General features: G+C 45.0%; 1 protein-coding gene across 1 annotated transcript in view; it reads left to right on the top strand.

The window, feature by feature from the left end:
- The first annotated feature begins 5,613 nt into the window (after positions 1 to 5,613).
- TFCP2L1 (transcription factor CP2 like 1) overlaps positions 5,614 to 20,138 on the top strand; it is a 36,441-nt gene continuing 21,916 nt past the window's right edge. The window contains exons 1-2 of the mRNA XM_086896603.1: positions 5,614 to 5,837; positions 10,393 to 10,544. Coding sequence (XP_086752729.1) covers positions 5,776 to 5,837; positions 10,393 to 10,544 — 214 coding nt within the window. The 5' untranslated portion in view covers positions 5,614 to 5,775. The remainder of the gene's footprint in view (positions 5,838 to 10,392; positions 10,545 to 20,138) is intronic.

The following is a 20,138-nucleotide window of genomic DNA, read 5'->3' as shown; positions in this document are numbered from 1 at the left end:
GACTTCATCACCTTTTTTAATGCCTTTGTATAGTGGGCTGCTATTAGGACCTGTCTTGACCTCATCATCCTCAGACCCAGCAAGACTAATGCCTTCAAGCTCTTCTCACAGGAGAAGCCCTGTGTTCTGAGTGTTTCAGCAGTTCACCTGCTGGATCCTGTCCAAATTCTCCACCTTGAACAGGAGGCTCAAACAGGTGCAGTTCTACCAGCACCAAGGAGAAGGGGCTATAGCTTTCCTTGATCTCATGCACTACGAGGAATGGTTTGCCTCATTTGTGGCAAGGGGGAACTATTGCTTTGTACTTAATGTTTCAAGAAAACACTTGGGTCCTCCTCAGTAGGGCTGCTCTGCAGTCAGTTGGCTCCCAGCCTGAACTGATGCACGGGGTTATTCCATCTTGGTGCAGCACTTTGCATGGCTCTGCAAAACTCAGGTTTCCCAAGGCCCTGCTGATCAAAGCACTGGTGCTCACTATGCCAACCACCCCACCCAGTCTGGTGGTGCTTGCAAATCTCCAGAGGGAGTCTTCTGCCTCTTGTTCAGGCTTTTAGGACTCCCTTTCCATGAGTAGAGAGGACACAGCCTTGGTCTGTGGGATCTATGGACTAGACATCTGGTGGCACCTCTTCTGCTTTCCCACACCCACCCTTGGCAAAGCTGGCTGAAGCAGTCAGTTCCTGCTGCTGCCTGGCTCCTGGCCTCTCCTTTCCCTGCTCTCCTCTCCCTGCAAGTGCTGACACAGTGTTTGGGGCAGGGTGGCAGACCAGGCTGCTGGGCGGATGTGGGATGCACTCAGCCATCACAGATATTTTTGGCTCAGCTACAATTTTTCAGCTATGAAGCAAAGCTTCCCCGGGCAGCAGAGCTGTGAGCAGAACTGGGCTGTTGTCAGCTCTGAGTGACAATGCTTCAGCTCCTGCTCCCCACAAAGCAGCAGGCAGTGACGGTCCCCCTGCTCTGCCACCCTGTGTGTGAGAGTGTGATGTGCTCATGTTCTGGCCACAGCTGTTTGCAGAGTCAGTGTCTGCTGCTGGCCAAAAAGTACGTGATTTTTTATTTTTTTTTCTGTTGTTGTTCTCTCCTTTCCTTTTTTTTTTTATTTTAAATTTTATTATTTTTTTTTTAAGTCATGTTCTGCTGTCCTACTCGCCCTGTTGGCTCCGGAGGTCCCTCTCGCAGCAATGTAAACAGGGCTACTGTGTGTCCCGACCATTGCAGCCTGCAGCTCACAATGAGACAGCCTATGCCAATAGATGTATAATGAGCATTTAAAAAGCACTTATTTTGTCATCCAATCATCCATCTTCCTCATTGTGTAAATATTTTTTTGTTTCCACAACAAAATGACTTTAAAAGAAATGTTCACCAGGAAGAAAGAAAATTTTGATTCTGGTGATAAAATCAGGACAGTCAAAATGATTAATATGACATTGGGGAGAGCTCACAAATGAGGCTTAATTTCTGTGGCAAAAAAGGCCTCGTGGATACATCAGTGCTATGCTGTGCCTGGAAATTTAGTGGCAGCTGGAAATTTGATGGTGACCTCTGATAAGTAAGAAAATGGTGAGAGTTTTAATGAATGACTTGAATAAGAAAATAAGCCAATCTGTGTGGTATTCTTCCTGATATTTGTTTTGCTATTAAGTTCAGTTAATGTGGCTCTCATTGTGTCAGGATGATTGTGTTGACAGCACATCATGACATATGAGCATGGGGGCAGTTTGACTGTCAGGGAAGGGAAGGGAAGGGGGGACATTGCTTCACACTCACGAGGTAGAGCAGGGTGACTTTAATAAGGCTGCATTTGGAAGCCTTTGGCAGGGGACGTCAGAGATTGTAAAGATAGAGTCCTGGTGAGCTTCTTTGCTCTCCTGTGTCAAACTGGTCACAGGACCTAAATGAATTCCTTAATTCCTTTTTGTTCAACTTTTTTTTTTTTTTTTAAGTTAGTCTTATATTATTATATCATTATATAATTATATCTAGAAGATGGGGATGGCGGGAGGTGGCTTTAACCACCAAGTTTGGGAAAGTTACACTCATGGCTGATTACATTTACTGCAGTCTGTTCTTAGCCTTGCTTTATAAACTTGCAGTGTTTATGCTGAGGCTCTTCTATCTTTGTTGTGAGGTTTAGGAGCATTTTTTATGAAATGTTGATTTTCCATGTGAGTATTTATAGACTATGTTTGAGTCACCTGTTAATCTTCCTCTTGTAAAACCAAAATAAGGTCTGTGTTTCTGTCAGTATAATGCACACTTTCAAGACCTTGTTCATTCTCAGTTTTTCCAGTTCAGTGCCCTCCTTCTTGGCTGTAACACCATGACTACATTCATACTCCTGGTGGTAGCCACTGACCAAAGTTCTGTTCAGTAGAGGGCAAGGTGAACCCATCTTTGTTGGTTTCCATCTGAACAGTGGACCAGCATGGAATAAATGAGAAGACTTTGAGGGTCAGTGGGATATCTGTGAAAGTCTACACTTGCCACTGGAAGCAGTCCCAAACCTTGTCAAAGGCAAAGCAATGTTGTTCTTTTTAAATTTAGAGCAATAAGGGCTGTGTAAAAGCTGTTCCTTTCTTCATTCTTAATACTGCAGTTGATTAAAACCTCAGGTTTCCAGTCCTCTTCTAGTTTCTTGTGCCTTCAGTGTTTTCCAGGGAAAGGTGAGCAAATTTATCCAGTCACAGCCCAGTCACATTTCTTGGTTATCTTGCAGAGCCTGCTTCAATCTAACTCCCCCAAGGATCCCCAAGTCAAAGCCTGGAAACCTGCAAGCTAAAATACACAGAAAGGCAACACAAAAGGCACATGCTGACTATTTTTCCTAAGAGCATATTCAGTGCTTGGGTGACCATCTCATTTCAGATCCCTGCAGCTCATCCAGATTCTATGCTCTGTGCATCAGGGGGGAAGTGGAATAATCCCTTGACTAATGCCATAATGAACTAATGGCAGCTTTTGGAAGCTCTTTGATACAGTATAATGTTCACCCTTGATCCTTTAAGTTTATCTGGGGCTTTGTGAACACAAAATTGCTAAACTGATTCAGAGTTAGACTGCCCAGAAGCAACTCAGATGTTTGTGATGGAAGTCATAAAGGTATAGAGATGTTCAGTTTTCAGTTTCATGCAAGTGAAATGTTTCACTCCTTTTACATCTGTAGCCATCTCTACAGTGTTATAATGCTCACATCCCTTTAGTCCTTTGGCTAATGGGAACACTGTTCTTCCACAGCAGAAAGGGAACTGAATATGTGACTCTATCTCAGTCACTTCACTGTAAATTCTACTAGTTTGGTTCCAGGTGCTGAAAAGCTTATCAAAACCTCTTGACTCTCCAGTGAAGCAAATGAAAGATGTTTCCCACTCAGTGCTTAGCTAAAGGGATTGCAACAAACAGTGAAGCAGCAGAATGAACTTTTGGACTCACTGGCACACTACTTGGGTTTCCAGGTATAAACATCCACAGGAAAAGTTTGTTTTCTAAATACCTTTTTTCAACACAAAAAGTATCCCAAGGTCCCTTCATAGCATTTCCTCAAGTAGAAAAATCCATCAAACCAAATATTCAATCAATCCCTTTTAATCATATGATCAAAGTGTTTTACCATGGCAGATTGACCAAGCATCTAAAATTAGGGATGAAAAGCAACCAGAACAGCAAAGAAATTACCTTGATCTGGGAGGAAGCAGCAGAGTAAAGGGAGGTTTGGGTGAGAAAGCTGTGGTGGAGAAGACTTTGTCACTGAGGGGTTGTGTTAAGACAAGAGGAAGAGCAGATAATGGGAGCCCCAGAGGGGAGCAGAGGATGATTTGTCCTATGTGATGTGGTGGATTCTGAAGGCCAGAAGAAGATATTTGATGCTGTAGTACCAACTTCTGCACCGGGGGAAAAGCAGCAGTTAGACCAGAAAATGGCTGAGATTTCTTTCAGGAGAGGTAGTCAAGGAACAAAGAAGTCTTTGTCTTCATCAGATTTGGATTTCAAAGGAATGGGAAGGACAGAAACATTTAGAAGACAGAGCTGCTGTCATAGTCTCTGTAAAATTAATTAGAAGATTTCACCTTATTTTCTACATCCATCAACAGGCTAGAGAGGAAATGAATGGGATTATTTTAAAGTAATTTTCACTCCAATATATGTGCTTTTTAGAAGGATAGTAAAGAAAATATATCATGCCAGACTTAATGTGATCCTTTGTTTCATACAGTGTGGCAATTTACTTTTACACTGGACTTCATATTTCCCCACTAGATGCAGCAAACTACTTAAACTGTGGAAGGATATTTACTATTTAGAGAAGTCCTTGGACAGCTCAGCAAACTTTGCCTTGTTTCTCTGTTCAAGAGCTATATATAGTCTTTGCTTAATCAAGGTCTCAGATGTTGTGTTAACAGAGCTAAATATTTTCAAGAGTATAAAAAAGATACCTCCAGCCATTTTGCTTTTCTAGAACCAGTGTTTGTCTGTGTAGTAATCAAGGATACTGTAAAGGAGCATTGAACTGTGCTGTTTCTTACTCTGAAATTAACAGAGCCAAGCAGATATAAACAATGCCTCATAAAAGCTCTTAGACACATAACATCTCTGTAAAGCTGCTTAGTTACCTTTCAGGCTACATTGTTCTTTACTTCAAGATACAAAAAACCCCAATGCCTATAGTTAGATTGCATCTGACTCTATTGGGCTTGGCCTAACTATGATCTAGAAATGCTGCGGCAACAGCAATATTCGACAATCATGGCAGGAGAACAGAAAATTCATCTGTCTGAAAAAACTCATCTGGTGGTGAAATCTGACAGTGAATGCTGACAAGTACCCCGAGTAAATTGCCTTTTTCTCAGCTGAAATTTGACCAGGAACCTCAGGGATAGGAAGCCCTCTCCTGAAAAACCGACTGAAAGGTGTTTAATGACACAGAGTAATTAAGAGTTTGTTTCCATTTCTGCTGCTGGATATCCAATACGAAATGACCAAACAGGGAGCCCCTCTACCCTTTTGTTCCCCCCGCCCAAGCTGTGGGACCAGAGAAGGACCGGAGGGACGGGAAGGTGCCCTGAGAGCAGGGGGGCTTAGGAAAATGACAGCTATGGGCAGCTTTGGGGGTGAGGATCAGGACCTGCAGTTTGAGATGGAAAGGAAAGAGATTTCTCCATGCTGTGTGGGGGAGCCGAGACAGAAAAGCCAGGAGCGTTTCAAGCGGCCTAGGGGTGAGTTTAGTCTCTGACACTGTTCTCTTCTCCATAAACTTCCTCTGGCAAACTTTGCCTCTTGCTCTCTCAGTTGGAAAACACCCCCTGACACAAAGGTCGCATTAACACGAGGCGCAGGGCGGTGTAAGGGACAGCACCGAGCTACAGCCATCAGCCGTCGTTCATTTCAACAGGGCCCTCCGAGGAACCTCAGCAGGGCTTTCACACTGCTGTCCCACGGAGCGGCTCGGTTCGAAACACAGCTCAGAGCCCAGGCGGCAGCTCCAGCCCTGCCGGGGATGGCCCGGGGCTGCCGGGCTCGGCCCGGGCCCGTCCCTGGGGCCGGCGCTCCGCCCCGGGGCTGCGCGGCCCGAGCCCGCCGGGGCCGGGGCTGGCGCTGGGGCGGGCCGGGGGAGGGCTCGCCCGGCTGCGGCTCCCGGCACGGCCAACCCGCGCCCGCCGGGGCTGAGCCATAAAAGCGGCGGGAGCCGGCGGGGCCGCGGCTCCAGCTGCGACAGCCGGGCCGGGCTCCCGTGGGGTGTGGGCAGCGCAGGGACCGCCGCCGGCCGCCCCCAAGATGCTGTTTTGGCACACGCAGCCGGAGCATTACAACCAGCACTCGAGCGGCAGCTACCTGCGGTGAGTCCCGGGTGGGTGTTCGGCCCTGGCACGGGTGGGTGTTCGGCCCTGGCACGGGTGGGTGTTCGGCCCTGGCACGGGTGGGTGTTCGGCCCTGGCACGGGTGGATGTTCGGCCCTGGCACGGGTGGGTGTTCGGCCCTGGCACGGGTGGATGTTCGGCCCTGGCACGGGTGGGTGTTCGGCCCTGGCACGGGTGGATGTTCGGCCCTGGCACGGGTGGGTGTTCGGCCCTGGCACGGGTGGATGTTCGGCCCTGGCACGGGTGGGTGTTCGGCCCTGGCACGGGTGGGTGTTCGGCCCTGGCACGGGTGGATGTTCGGCCCTGGCACGGGTGGATGTTCGGCCCTGGCACGGGTGGATGTTCGGCCCTGGCACGGGTGGGTGTTCGGCCCTGGCACGGGTGGGTGTTCGGCCCTGGCACGGGTGGATGTTCGGCCCCGCGGCCGCCCGCCCGCCGGGTTCCCGGGGCTAGCGCCGCTCCCTCTGTCTGAGAGACTATTTTGCTGTTTTGCTTGCTCTTTTTTCCTTCTTTATTGTTTTAGCGCCTGGCTAGACAGCTCTCTGCAGCGTTGCTTTATTGCTTGTGCCGCGTTCCCTCTTCTCCGGGCCGGGGTAGCGCAGCTCCAAGGGAGGAGGTGCGGCAGCGGCGGAGCGCTGTCAAAACTCTGCGGAAAGCAAAGCACCTGATGGCAAATTGAGAAGGCAGCCAGTTTTCTGGGAATGGGATTTCTTTCTCTGCTTTTTGGGACGATGTGTGAAAAGCGCAGAATTTCACTTTCTGAACTTGCCTAAACCAGCTTTTTCCTGCCTCCGCACAGTTGAGTTTAATTAAATGTGCCTAATTTAAGTACAAGGGCTGCTAAACAATAGTTTGTGACATGTGTAGCACAAACCCGTGTTTCCTCCCTCCAAACGATGTCAAAGCAGGCAACTTTGGGAGTTCCCTTTTTGCTGGGTGCTTGTGAATTATTTGTTTTCTGAAGATGTAAAGCTCAGCCCTCAGCTGGTGTCGGTTGCTGGAGTGGGATTTTTGCTGAATTGTGGCAGTGGAGAACCTTTTTTTTTTGTGGCATAAGAACCCTGACTTTCAAATGTACCCCCAAATAACCATTCTTGAGAGAACATTGAGTTTTGTCTGGGGAAGCACTTGGAAAGCAGATAATGCTTCCCTTTCAAGGACACTTGAAATTGTGAAGTGTTATCTTGACTATTCCTGCTGCCTATCAGTGTACTTGCAAAGGAATTTTATTTTGGATTTTGTAGTAACCTCCCATGACCAAATGATACAATATTGGGAGATTCTTGCCTTCTGGCAGCTTTTACGTTTCTTTTTACAAGATTCTTCATGTCCTCCCTCTATGTCAATAACTCGGTTTCACAACGCGAATGTGGCAGGAATATTCTTCTCTATTGCTTTGCAGTTGCAAATCTGATTAGTTTGGGGCAGTGAAAATGGTACTAGCAGAGGAGCATCAGCATTGGTGCTTGTGCATATTCTCCATTAGAGAGTGTTTAGGGTGGTCAGGCTGCTTCATTAACTCCATGGATTTGTAGCAGGAGTGCTACAAGATCATCAGGTGTGGGTCAGGCTACTCTCCACATTTTAAATTCTATTTAATGGGCCAGAAAACACATTAGCTTGTTTTTGCAGGCTTGATGCTAGCTGGAGGATAAAGGATACCTGTTCTGTCAGGAAGGCTGCTGGTATGGAGGTGACCTATTGGTGTTTTAGGAACAAACTTCAGCTTTAGTGAGTATCTGCCTCTGTGAACATGGTGGGTTTTATCTGGGATTAAGATCCCTACCACCTCTTTTATGGCAACAATGCCCTCAGGTGTTTCAGGGAAGGTTGGTTGAACAAAACCCATGGTTTTTTTTATGTAGAGATGTCTAACTCTGGCCAATTCACTTTCCATGAGAACGTGTCAAGACATGCATGAGAAACTGAAATAGTACAATATCTGAAGTTGCTGTAAGAAAAGTTTGTAGAAGTTATATTTTGCAGAAATCAAGAGCTTTATGTGTATTTGAGACGTCTGTGTAAGTTCTCTTGTACCTCAGTGGTATTTGTAGCTGGAGCAAGATGATACTACAGAAAAATTCTTGTAAATTTTCATTCATTTTTTTACAAAAACAGTACTTTTTTTACTTTGTTCTGTCAGCTGACTGAACTCTCAAAAACTTTCTCTCCTCCCAGGTATGCAAACTAACTGTTATTTAAGACCAGAACTGTAAATATTTAGCATAAGGGTGAAAATTGGGAGAGTTTTAATGAGTTCAACATTTTTTAAATTTTTTTTTTTTTACGTATTGGAACTGTTGTAAAAGCCTGTTCTTCCCCTAAACTTAATTTGCAGCTCTTGAGTGAAGAGTTGGGTAAATGTTGTGATGACTTATACACTTAAAACTTTAAAATTCTTTTGACCTCATTCTAAGTTCCAAACTCTTCCAATAAGGTCGAATATTTAAGAAGGTCTTGACCCAAAGCAATTATACCACAGGCCATTAGTTCAAATGCTGTAGGAATAAAAATATGATTAACTTGTGCAGCTTCTTTGGAGCTTTAATATGGTGAAGCTTTCCAGAAACCAAGTCATGGATTCCTGCATGCTTGCAGAATTCAGCGGCCAGACAGCTGTGCCAGCAGGTGTGGGGGTGCAAAGAACCTGATGTGAGATATCGTATTTAAATTTTGGCTTCCCCCTGCCTAAATTTCTCATCTGATTCAGGTGAGTATATGTACGAATTCCTCACCCCTAACTGTTAAACCTAGGCCAGATTTTGTGCACTGTTTCTGCCGAACTGCAGAAGCTTTTGGGTGCTGGAGTTTTGGACCTGTTCTCATCTGTAAAGCCACAGGCATTCAGAGAGCACTGTGCAGAGGAGTGCGTTAGGAGCAAATGTTGGCATCCTTAGGAGCAAATGTTGGCATCCAGGCTGAGAGAGATGACTCTGGAGCAGTATCAGATCCTGCATGTGTGTGGAGCAATGCTGTCTATTTCAGAAATCTACTGCAGGCACTTCTGTCACTTCATTACTGTAGTAAATCATCTCTAAGGAAAAAAAACCCTCTCTGTGGCAGCAGTTAGGCAAGAGCTGTGATTATGTCAGTAATGCCAGGAAGCAAATGGGGCTGGATGCCTTTGAGTGGCTGATAATATTGAGGGTGTGGGGTTGGAAGAGAGAATGGAAACAGAGATGGGTGTTTCTTTTCTCCTGTCTGCATCTGAAATGGTACATTTTGCTCTTTGGCATTGTTTTCCCATAAACAGCAGTACCTGTGTTTGAAGCAGGCACTTGAGCAGTTTACTCTAAACTGCTGCACTGTTTCACTGATGACCTGGGTAGCCTTCAAGGTTGTGAATGCTATGAGTGGATCATTAACTGAGCAGGCAAGGAAAAAATTCTTAATGCCCTTTCAGGGTGCATGCCTGTACATGCTGGATGGCTTTTCTTAGAGCATTTTGTGTATGGATTGTCAAAAGGAGAAGAACTGCAGCCTGTGTAAAGAGAATCTCGAGTCTTCACACATCTGGAAGAAATAAGAGAAAAAGAATCACTCATTCTGAATTGTTACTGTGTTCAGTATAATCCTCCTAATTTGGAAGGGTATTAATGTTTTAAGTAGGTGGACACAATGATCAGCAGTGTTAGTGTCATAGGAGAGGCTAATGTGGTTCTTCAGTATCAGACAGGCTGAGATAAGAATGCTTATTCCTGACATCTCATTTTGTACTAATCAACTGATCATTTGTTGAGCTCTCAGCCTCGCTAATACCAGTTCTGCTTGGGGATTAGTGTGGGTTGGGATCAGCCTGGGACTAAATCAGCAGGCAGGTCACTACCAACACATGATAAACATGATAAAGAATTTTAAAGAAGTGGGAACTCAGACTGTGTGCAGGTCCTAATGAAGCTGCTCCCATGCACCTGCGTACATTTATGAAGGTAGCCCAGTGCTGACATAAGAGCTGTGTGATTCCTTGGCACCAGGTTTATTAGAATGCAGGGAGATACTCTGAATCAATTAATCCAGCTGTTCATGCCATCATTTACCTGAATATCTCCTTTGTACACCAGAGCTGTGTCTGCTTCTCAGCCATGGCTGCTACTTGAAGACGTTTTACTAATCTGACATTCAGCTGTCAAAATGCCCTTTCTTGCTTTTTTTTTTTTTTTTCTGAAAGGCATTCATCTGAGAGCTCTTAATCAAATACATCCACAAGGATGAAGGATGTATTTTTGATATTATTTTTCTCACCGAGAAGACTGCATAACTGAAAAGTAAATCTGATTTATTTCTTAAAAACTTACATTAATTCTCAGACATACTCTGTCTTGCCAGTTCTCTGTTCTTTTGTGAGCAGTGCTGATATCCTAGACACAGAAGTTGCCTGGTTACATTATACAGGCCCAGTTCTTCCTCTTTTTACCCATTTTAACCCGGTGTTTCTCCAGAGACCACCCCTGTTATCTCAGAGAACCAAATGCAGATTGAGGCTAGGGTAGTCCATAAACTCTTTGTGGCTGACTGTGTAACTTGCTCGTTGCAGAGATGTCCTTGCACTGCCGATCTTCAAGCAGGAAGAGCCGCAGCTGTCTCCTGAGAACGATGCCAAGCTGCCACCCTTTCAGTACGTCCTCTGCACAGCCACCTCACCCGCCGTGAAACTGCACGAAGAAACTCTGACCTACCTCAACCAAGGTAGGGTCTGCAGTACGCTGAAGGAGAGGATATTTCCTGGGAGCAGTTCATGAGATTTAATCCCATACTTTGCCTTACTGGGAGGACAGTGGGATGGGAAAAGAGGGATAGAAGTGGGGAGGGGGGGTGAAGAAAAGGAGGAATATTTAATTTTCTGCATTTAGATACCAGATGATCAACTATTTAAAAGTAATGAAGTACCACTGATTTAACTGTTGACTTAAGGCAGTGTTATAGCATGCACAGTTCCCTGTGGCAAAGTACTGGCTTGATCTCAGCTTAAGCTGCAGCCTCCTGCCTTCATCTCACAAGGCCAGATTGATGAAGCAGATGGGCCAGCTTGGACTGGGGAGGGCTCTTACCACTGCAAGTCCCCCAGCACTGCTGGAGGGCATGGCCAGGGAGTGATTTAGCAGGTATCCAAGGGCTGCTCTGAGGTCTGGCCGGTGACATCTCCCCCACAGGCTGGCTGGTGTGGCTCTGCTCAGTGCCTAACTTGACAAATTGCCAGGGTTCAGTGCAGCAAGGTCCTCTATAGCTGACCTCACAGACTAGTTCACACTCCTGGATAAACAAACACTTGGTCTGAGTTTTTTCTTTTCCCCCCTTTGGCACCATTTGTGCAGACACATCTGTGTTGGTGTTTGGCTGTCGCTTTGCAGCACCTCCTGTGTGTGTGCCTTGAGGGGATCAGACTTCTCCATGCACAGATTATGCTAAAACATATTTATGCTCAGTTTCTGCCAGGCAGTAAAAAAGGGCCTAACAACAAGCTGCAGGCTGTCTGCCCTTTTACTGAGATCCTTTCCTGTGTCAGGATACTGCCCCAGCTCTTTAAGCTTCAAGCACTGAGTAGGATGCTCACTTGGGTGCCTCCCTGGATAGGTTTCTTTTAATGCTGGTAGAAATCGGAGCCCTGACCTCCCTTGGACTCTGACCTCAGGTGCAGTTGGATCTGTGCTGGTAGCCCCATGGAACCAGCATGGAAATATCAGTGAAGTACTGCAGGCTCTACCCAAGGAACCAGGGATTTCCTGTCACGTAAGCTGGCACTGTTCTCTCTCTCAAGATCCAAAGAATCTTGGGATATGTGACTGTGTCATCTCAGTTTATTCATCTAAACACAGCAGATCCCAGGAGGTTTTAATGGGGTGTATCTGTTGTGAGATTGAGACAAATCTTCCTAGAAACACAATTCTTTTCTGTATTGGAAGAAAATATTTTTTTTAAATGAAAATCTGTTGGCAGCCAAATATTTTAGCATAAGTGAGACAGTGCCTACTTTTTTACCTTGGCAGGGAAAAAGCTGGACAACTCTTAATGCAATATCATGAGTTTTTAAAAAAGCTTTGTGACTGGAGCAGTCCACATTTTTCTTTGCTAAGTGAGACTGTTACTGCCTTTTTGGATAGTTGTGTTAGGCTTTGTCCTACTTACTATTGCAAGGAGTTGTCTACTGCTACATCTTGCCATTGCTTCCTCCTTCACTGGCATTTCTTGGATATCATCTGTCTTTCATTCCCCATGGTGGGATGTGTCTTTGCAGAGCACACCCTGAAGAGCATGAAGCTGGGCAGGCCTGGAGGAACGAAGCAGGGATGAGGCTGGCAGGAGCTGTGCAGAGGGGCCGAGCTGGGAAGCTGGGGTGTCTAGTTTCTGTTAGTGGGCTATTGGTGAGAAGATTGCCATGGGTTAAAAATGGATGAGGATTTAAAGGCTCTGTCAGAAAATTAATCCCCGTAGTAGAGTTATGTTCTATGAGCTTGAGGAGGTGTGTGAAGGGGACCTCGAGGCAGCTGAAGTTTCTGGAACCAATGCTTGTGGCCCAGGAGAAGAACTGGCTGACTCCAAAGCACTGTGACCCAGCTACAATGCTACAGCCATCTCGTGAAGCAATTTAAGACCATTCCCTACACCTTATCAGCTTGTGCTTGCTGCAAGCAAAGGGACACCTCTTGCACCTTAACCTCTCTCTGTGTTTATCATGGATTGGCCAAGCACTGTTACATAAAACTTCCCATCTTGAGTGTTGTGATGGATTATTTTAGCAAATGGGTAACTTCATTAATGAATGTCCCTCTGCCCTGTGTCAGTCATGGCTGGCTTGTAGTAAGGTAGATACAAAGACACACAGTGGCTGTCCCAGCACCAACAAACCAATTCACATCTGGTGTGGTTACTTTCCCAAATTGTGAATGAAGGTTTTGGGGTTTTCTGCTTGCTAGGTGATTCTTGTCACTTGCTATTCAAATGTTTCTTCTCAACTTTAGCTCTTCAACACTCAGTTACTGACCTTTTATCACTGTTAAGCAGCTCTGCTTCCTGCCCTGAAACACATTCTCCACACGTGACTGGTTCAGTGGTGGTGAGTGGGCCAGCTCAGGAATGTCCATAATGCAGAACTGCATGGAAGAAAGCTTGGTCAGGCTTGATCTATAGGCTATGGAAAGCTGGAAGTACTGGGTAGCAAATTGAAGGTCAAGTTGCATAGCAGAGATGGAAGAGGAATCAGTGGAGAGTTTCACATAAGATCTGAATAGACTTCATATGGGCTTCATATAGGAAGGAATCCAGTGGCTGTGTTTGTGTACAGGTGGGAGAGGGCTCCAGGCATGTGGAGCATAATGGCTTCTCTTGTGCCTTGCTTCTTACAGGACAGACCCAGAGGGATAGTGAGGGGTGTTGAGGAGGAAGAGGTCTTTGGCCTGGGCTCTCCCCAAGGATGGAGGCTGAGAGGACTCTGGAGCTGTAAACCAGAGACCAGTGTTTTCACCAAGGGGCAGGGGAAGTATTTGCAAGGGAGCATAATGGAGTGAGCTTAGTTCTTAAGTTGACTTGGGGACATTGAGCAGTGGCAGAGTCCCAAGTTAGTCTGCTCCAGTTTGAAACCATGCGTGCTCTCTGGCCACAACTCCAGAACCAGCCTGTAAATGAGGTAACTAGAGGCAAATCTGTAGCTTGGTTTCCAAAGACTGACTCATTACACTTGTCTTTCCCGATCTCTTTCCTCCCCTGCCTTCCCACATTCCTTGGGAAACTGAAGCCAAATTGAACACAATATTAGTTTGCTGATCCTTAGGGCAGTTCCTTCATTAAGAGGTCTTTACTAGGTCTCAGGAGGATTACTCATCTGATGGGACAAAGTACAGGCTTATTAGTATGGTGTCTCAATACCACTCCACCTTCAGTCCATGAGGCTGGTAAAGGTGCTGTCCTTGCACAGGAAGCTGCTGCTGGCATTGCTCCTTTGGTCAGGGATCATATCTGTCGACAGAACTACACTGTCCAGAAGTCTGCAGCACAAACATCCTAACGTTTCTGGAACTAGCCTGCCTTTTAGCACTGTTTCAGTGTCTCCTGTGGATAGGGATTTTCAGACAAACAATCAACCAGCAACCATATTACAAACCACTGCTTCAGCAAGACAGCTTGGTGCAGTGTGTATTCCATGGTCTGCAGTCATACGGGGTGTGGTTTGACCGTGGCTGGTTGAAACCAGTTTCAAACATGGACAGAAATGGAAGCAATGAAAGGTGGTTCCAGAAATTGTAGCAGGAGGAATGTGGAGGAAACAAGCACTGTGTACAGCAGATCTGAATGCTAATAAATGTGAGGAAATAAAGTAATTCTTTTAAAAAACAGAATGTCAAGAATAAAAAAACCCTGAAAATCGTTGCCCAAGGGAATTATCCTGTAGTGCCAGAACCACATGTGGACTGTGAGCTGTTCAAGTCATGATTTTGTTTCATGACCAGTGTTGGGCTGGCTCAGAACCTCAGATGTTAATTACTTCAAACAGGGGGAGGCTAAGTTTGGTGGCAGAGGGTCACTGAGAGCAGGCTGTGTGAGAAAGCCAGCCCAGTGTCCCAGTTGTGCTTCAGAGTAACTTGCCGTCATCTGCCTGTAAAGTTTTCTTGGGCCTCGTTCAGCTCTCCCAATCTGCAGTGTGTGATTTGTGGTTCTTGGCTGTGCAAAGATTTTAGTGTACAGCTGGTTAGGGTTTGGAAGGCTGGACATCTCTGCTTTATGGTGTCTTCCAGGAGTCAGCCTTAGTGCCAGTCCTAGATGGTTCAGAAAACAAACAAGCCAAAAACCCAAGCCATGAGGGAAAAACACTAACATCTGAGAGAACTTGTGATATTGGGAGTGTTGCTGTAGAGGTGCATTAGCAAACGATGCCTCCTAAACCTAATGATGGACTTAATTGGAGTCTGGGTCACACCTAAGCAAAAGCCCCAGATTTCAACCCCAGGGTGCCAAGGCATATATCCAGGTTCAAGATATGTGTGCATAAAGTGGTACATTTAAAATCTGTTGGGTGTTGTCCTGCCTCAGCTCCGCTGCAGATGTGCTCTGGCTGCTTTTCCAAAGAAAGGTGGAGGAAGCACTGGGCAAGGAATGGCTGAAGAGGATGCTGTGGAGTAGATTGCTAATTGTTTGGGTAGGAGATGAAATTGCTTACAGCAGGAGGCAAAAGAGAACCTTTGCCTCCCTTAAAAAGTCTAAAGTTCAAATTTGGTTGTCTAATCTTCTACAGCCAGAGAACCCAGTTTTAAACACTGAGATTTACAGTAAATGAAAAAAGCTGTTTTATATTGACGTTAACTCCTACGTAATTGAGTTTTTATGGGGTCACAACTGCCTGGATGTTTGTCCTTTTCCTGGAACAGTTCTTTATTTGCCTGAATGAAGTATAGAGAAGGCTGAGTGACCAGCTCTGGCTGGGTGTTCTTCTGATTTAATTATAGCTGTGTTTATGGGGATATTTTTGCTTTGTCCCGTGCAAGGAGCTACCTCTTTTCCTGACAGTCACTGCCATCACTGACCAGGCCCCGGGCATGTGTAGGAGCTCTGCTGCTGGTGGCTTCTCCCATGTGGACAAATGCTCCACTCCTGCCTTAGATCACAGACACAGCAGCAGTGGCTTTGTGTCATTGAGACTGTGAGTACCAGGTGCTCCCTGGTGCCAGCCCACCAACCCATGCATCCTTTTTCCCTAATTGTTATGAGGTGCCATACTCCTCCTTGACCCCTTTCCACTTTGTTCTTGGGTTTGGAGGACTTAAAAAAGTGAAATGGCTAGCAAAGCTAATTTGTCTTTCCTGTTTCTGAAAGCGGCTTTTGGTGTTTTTGGTTCTTGTGGTGCACTTCATCTTTGGAGAAGGAATTTGTCTCCTGCCTGACTTTGAAGACAGCTCTGAGTAGGTTCTGGTGTCTCAGCTGAAGCCATTAATTGTGCTAGAAGCAATTTTCCCATATGTTTGGCAGCTCTGTCTTCACTTGGCAGCCCAGGATAAACAACCCTGTCTCCAAACCACACCATCCCAAAGCTCACTATGAATCTTGCTTCAGATGACAGGGCACCTCTGCGTAAGTAGAGCATCTGACTTCTGTTGTCCCTAGGAATCTAGAATCTCAGTTGTCTTTTAACCAAGAGGCTGTTTTCTATTCTTTTTGTAATCCTTTCTTCTGTTGCTAACATCTGGATGAAATTCAAGTGGGATTGTGAACTTGCTGGATTGTAGCCTGTGCACAACTCCTACTGGAAGCCCCTAGACTGCATTTTGTTCCCCCATAAATCTTCAATATCTGTGAAAAAAGGGAGTGCTCAGAAGTTCCTCAGAGTGTAGTAAGAAGTATGAAAATATTAGGAAGATTTTTTTCCTCATATTCCACATTATTTTTTTACTTTACCCCATTATCCATATCTATTTGAAATTCCTTTAATTTTGACAGAGAATTTTTTTGGCTGTGATTTTACAGGATTTGATGTTTGTGTGAATGTTGCTGTCAATGTGAGATGATGTAGAAATTTTCCAATTAGCTTCCTCTAATTTGTGTCCTAAAAGATCACATTTTAGGTAGCAGTGAGAAGCTTGAGAAATACTGTATGTTTGACCTGATTTGCTGTTTTTGTAGGAGTAATATACATTTTTATAAGAGAATATACTTAATTTCCCTAAAGAGGTACAGAAAAAAACATTTATTTTTCTCCCATTTGCTTCCTACCAAGCAATTACTATGTATTCCTGAAACTAGACAGCAAGCAGTGAGATTCCTCCCGCCCCAGCTTGGTGCCCCATTTGTGACTGGTGTGGAAGGTACAGTCAGCTTTGACCCCATCTCCTTCCCTGCCCTGTGGTAGCAGCCTGACTGAGCAGCCACTCCAGGGTGGGAGTGGGACTTGCTTCTCCCAGTTTGCTATTGCAGAAATGTGGTGAAAGAAAGGACTTAACCTGAGGGCATCTAAGGGAGCTGCTAGGTGGGGTCAGGAGTCGTACTCAGCTCTTCTGCATCTCTCGTCAGCACCCTCACCCAGGACCATTCTTTTTAGTTATCTGAAACTCAAATAAATATTACACACAAAGCTACTCCTTCAGAGCTATAAAACCTGTTCAAATTGACTTAAAACAGGTTGAAACCAGAAAAAGCCTGTATTTTTTACTTACACAGAGAGAGCTGAGTTTTTCTGAGCTGGGCAGATGTGACTAAGATAATCCTGGGTGTTTCAAGTACATGCTAGAGAAGTGGAAGTTTTCACAGGGTAGGTATTTTTTTCAGCTTTCCATTAGAAGGCCATAATTTCTTCACTGATTAATTTGTATTAAAAATCAAAGTTTATAACATGATTTAGATTAGGTGAGATCAAGTGGATGAAGTCTATGCAAAAGAAACCCAAGTACACACAATGAAGTTAGCAGCTAGAAGTGTTTCTGTGTCCACTGGCTTGTTTTGTGTCCTTGATTCAAAGTGGGACTGTATTCTTTAGGGATTTAAATGCACCTCCCTCTCTTCAGTGGAAAGCATTGTAATTAAGGAGTATTTCTGTTAGTGCCTGTTAGCTATGAAGTGTCACCACTGTAAAACAGACCATCTTCAAAAGTCTGTGGAGAGTAGGAGTCAGAAAAATGTTCATGTAGTAAATGAGCAGTGAAATTTTCCTGCAGCAAACTTGGCTCTGAGGCAGTCTTTGGCTTTCCCACAAGCAAGATGTAGGGAAGTAGAAAAAGGGGGCAAGAAAAAGCCCACATTGTAAAAGGAAGAAAAACGTAAAAGTGACATGATGACAGTGAAGCTCTGTGGTGTGGTGGTAGAATTAGGAGTTAAACTGGTGTGCTGTGTTCCTGTAGTGCTGCTGCCCTGCTGGTTGGGGCAAGCAGAGCAGGAATCTTCAGTGTTGAGCTCCTGGGTACCAAACCATGGTGGAGCTAAGGGGGCTTTGTGCAAGGGGAAGGGCAGGAGGCAGATGAAGGAGCAGGCTGTCAATGCTAAAGCAAGGCATGTGTAAATTGTGGTTCTGATTGCCACAGTGTAAGCAAATTCAGGAGGAGACCACACGAAAAGAATTAATGAGCATTGGTCATGACTGGGCAGCTCAATGTGGATGCAATCTGGATACTGGATACCAGAAACCGAGAAGATATGGCAAGAAAAGGCTGGCTATACTGACCCTGCTCTATCTCTGGTTGCTGTGTTGAAGATGGGATGTGGGGCAAGATGGGCCTGCAGTGCTAGAATGACTCAAGTGTTCCTTTTGCATTTCCTGTCCCCCAGCTTGTCCTCCTTTGCAGAATTTCCATGTTCCTAGCATAGTGGGAGCTTCCAGGGTGGCCTATTGTGTAGCTGGTGAATTCATAATATCCACTGGATAAACATCTACAGCATCTTGTCAAATGAGGCTACAGTAAGCAACTGCAGAATATCCACCGTCATTTGTGGTTCAGGGATTGAGGGTTCTGCTTTTGCTTCTTGTCCTGCAGAGTGTCCACACATGGGACACTTGAGCAAGTCCTATGCTAATTTTTATTTTTACTTGTGTCTGGCTAAAAAGGTGTGTGTCATCAAGCATGCAAGTTCACATGCCAGCTCTGCCACTCTCGTCTGTTTACCCTGAGGGTTCATGAATCTTTCTTGTCAGAAAAATCTTTGTGTGTGCCTGATGCCCTGAATAGTTGTTTGGCTGTTTCAAAGGTGATCCTCCTGCCTGCTGTGGATGTGCTTTGGTTTGGTATGATAAATGCTTGCTTTTTTTTCCCCTTCCCCCTCCTTCTGCATGGTGCATTTGACTGTCAGCATTCCTTTGCCTTTATCTGTGCACTCTTTAGGATGTCCATATAAAGTTGCTAAATGGAATTTTTATTGGCTTGGCTTAATAATCAAACACTTTCCAGGCTGGTTCTGTCTAGTGCTGTGTGGATCCATTCTGAGAAAGAGGACTCTCTCTTGACTTTTTTGCTTTTTTTTCCCCCCCTTTTCCACAGACTTTTGTTGGGGATATTGCTTATTCAAAGGTTAGGGTTTAATTAATTTCTGGAAAGGCTGCTTTGTTAGATTAAGTAAGGCCTGGGTCATATCAGCCTGGAACATCAGCATCCTAATTGGAAATTAGTGTATCGTATCGGTGTGTTGTGCAGAAAACCACAAAATGCATAGTGCAAGTGGCCCTTGAAATGTAACACCAAAACAAAGAAAAGCAAACAGGATATTGTGGTTGTGTAGTAAATAACATTTCAACAAAACATAACGTTGAGCTTTAAATGGTGATAATCTTTTACACTCAGAAATTACCTAAAAATTCTGATGGCTGTCTAAATTCCATGGAAATCAGGAAGCTGTTAAACTGGTACCTTTTGAGCAGGTGAAATCATTCCTGTGTTGAACTAAATTACTTTTCATCTGTAGTAGGTGCTTGACTTTCCATTCTAATGTCCTCACGTTAAGTGATCATGCCCACATTTAATGTGTGTTAATTATCAAAGACAATTCAAGTTTAAATAAGTAAGCAGTCTGTAAATCCTCCTTCAGATAGGTGGAATTGCATCATGAATTACAAACCAGGAATTCTCTGGACCTGGGTGGTTACTACTTTACTGGGTACTATTTTGTTCATAAAGTGAGTTGCTCAAACTCTAGCCTAGGAGGAGATTACATAAATTTGCTGTTGCCCAGAGAATGTCTGTTTAAAATAGAAGTTACAGTATATCATCACCTGCCCGGGTTTTTGTTGGTGCTTTTGAAGCTTTCAATGAAGCTGGGAGACAAACCACGTCTCAGGAATGTGCTGTGATGTTCTGAATATTTATTACTGTTCTGTTTTCTGCCTGAGGAAGGGAAGAGGGATTGTGGGGAGTGAGAGGAACACTGGGTCACACAGATGTGCAGGAGGCTGCTGCAGCATCAGCTCTGCTGGGGATTGCTTGCAAAGTGTCCCCTTCATTTCAGCTGGCGGCAGAAGTGCTTTAGGTGCCCCTGTGCATGTGTCCAGTATTACACCTGACCTGGGCTACTCAATCAAATCACTGCAGTCTCAGCACTGGTATCCTCTGCTCCTGTCTCCAGGTGTCTTTACCACCACATATTGACTTGGAAAGTTGTAGTCTGATCTGTATTGATCTGTGTTTCCATCTGAGACAGATGGAAAAACTCAGTATGGGGGAGCTCTCTATTTCAGCTTTGTTTTGGGCTTAGCTTGTTGTAGTCTGGCTTGGGAACTGGAAATGCAGATTGTTTAGTTACACCTACAGACGTGTTTCTTTACAGGTTTGGATACCTGACTAAGAATGATCTGTTACTGATTTAGTTTTAGCAGAAAAC

Source organism: Cyanistes caeruleus, chromosome 7 (assembly GCF_971803275.1).
Source record: "Cyanistes caeruleus chromosome 7, bCyaCae1.hap1.1, whole genome shotgun sequence".
Lineage (NCBI taxonomy): Eukaryota > Metazoa > Chordata > Aves > Passeriformes > Paridae > Cyanistes > Cyanistes caeruleus.
This window is presented reverse-complemented; position numbering and strand designations above follow the sequence as displayed.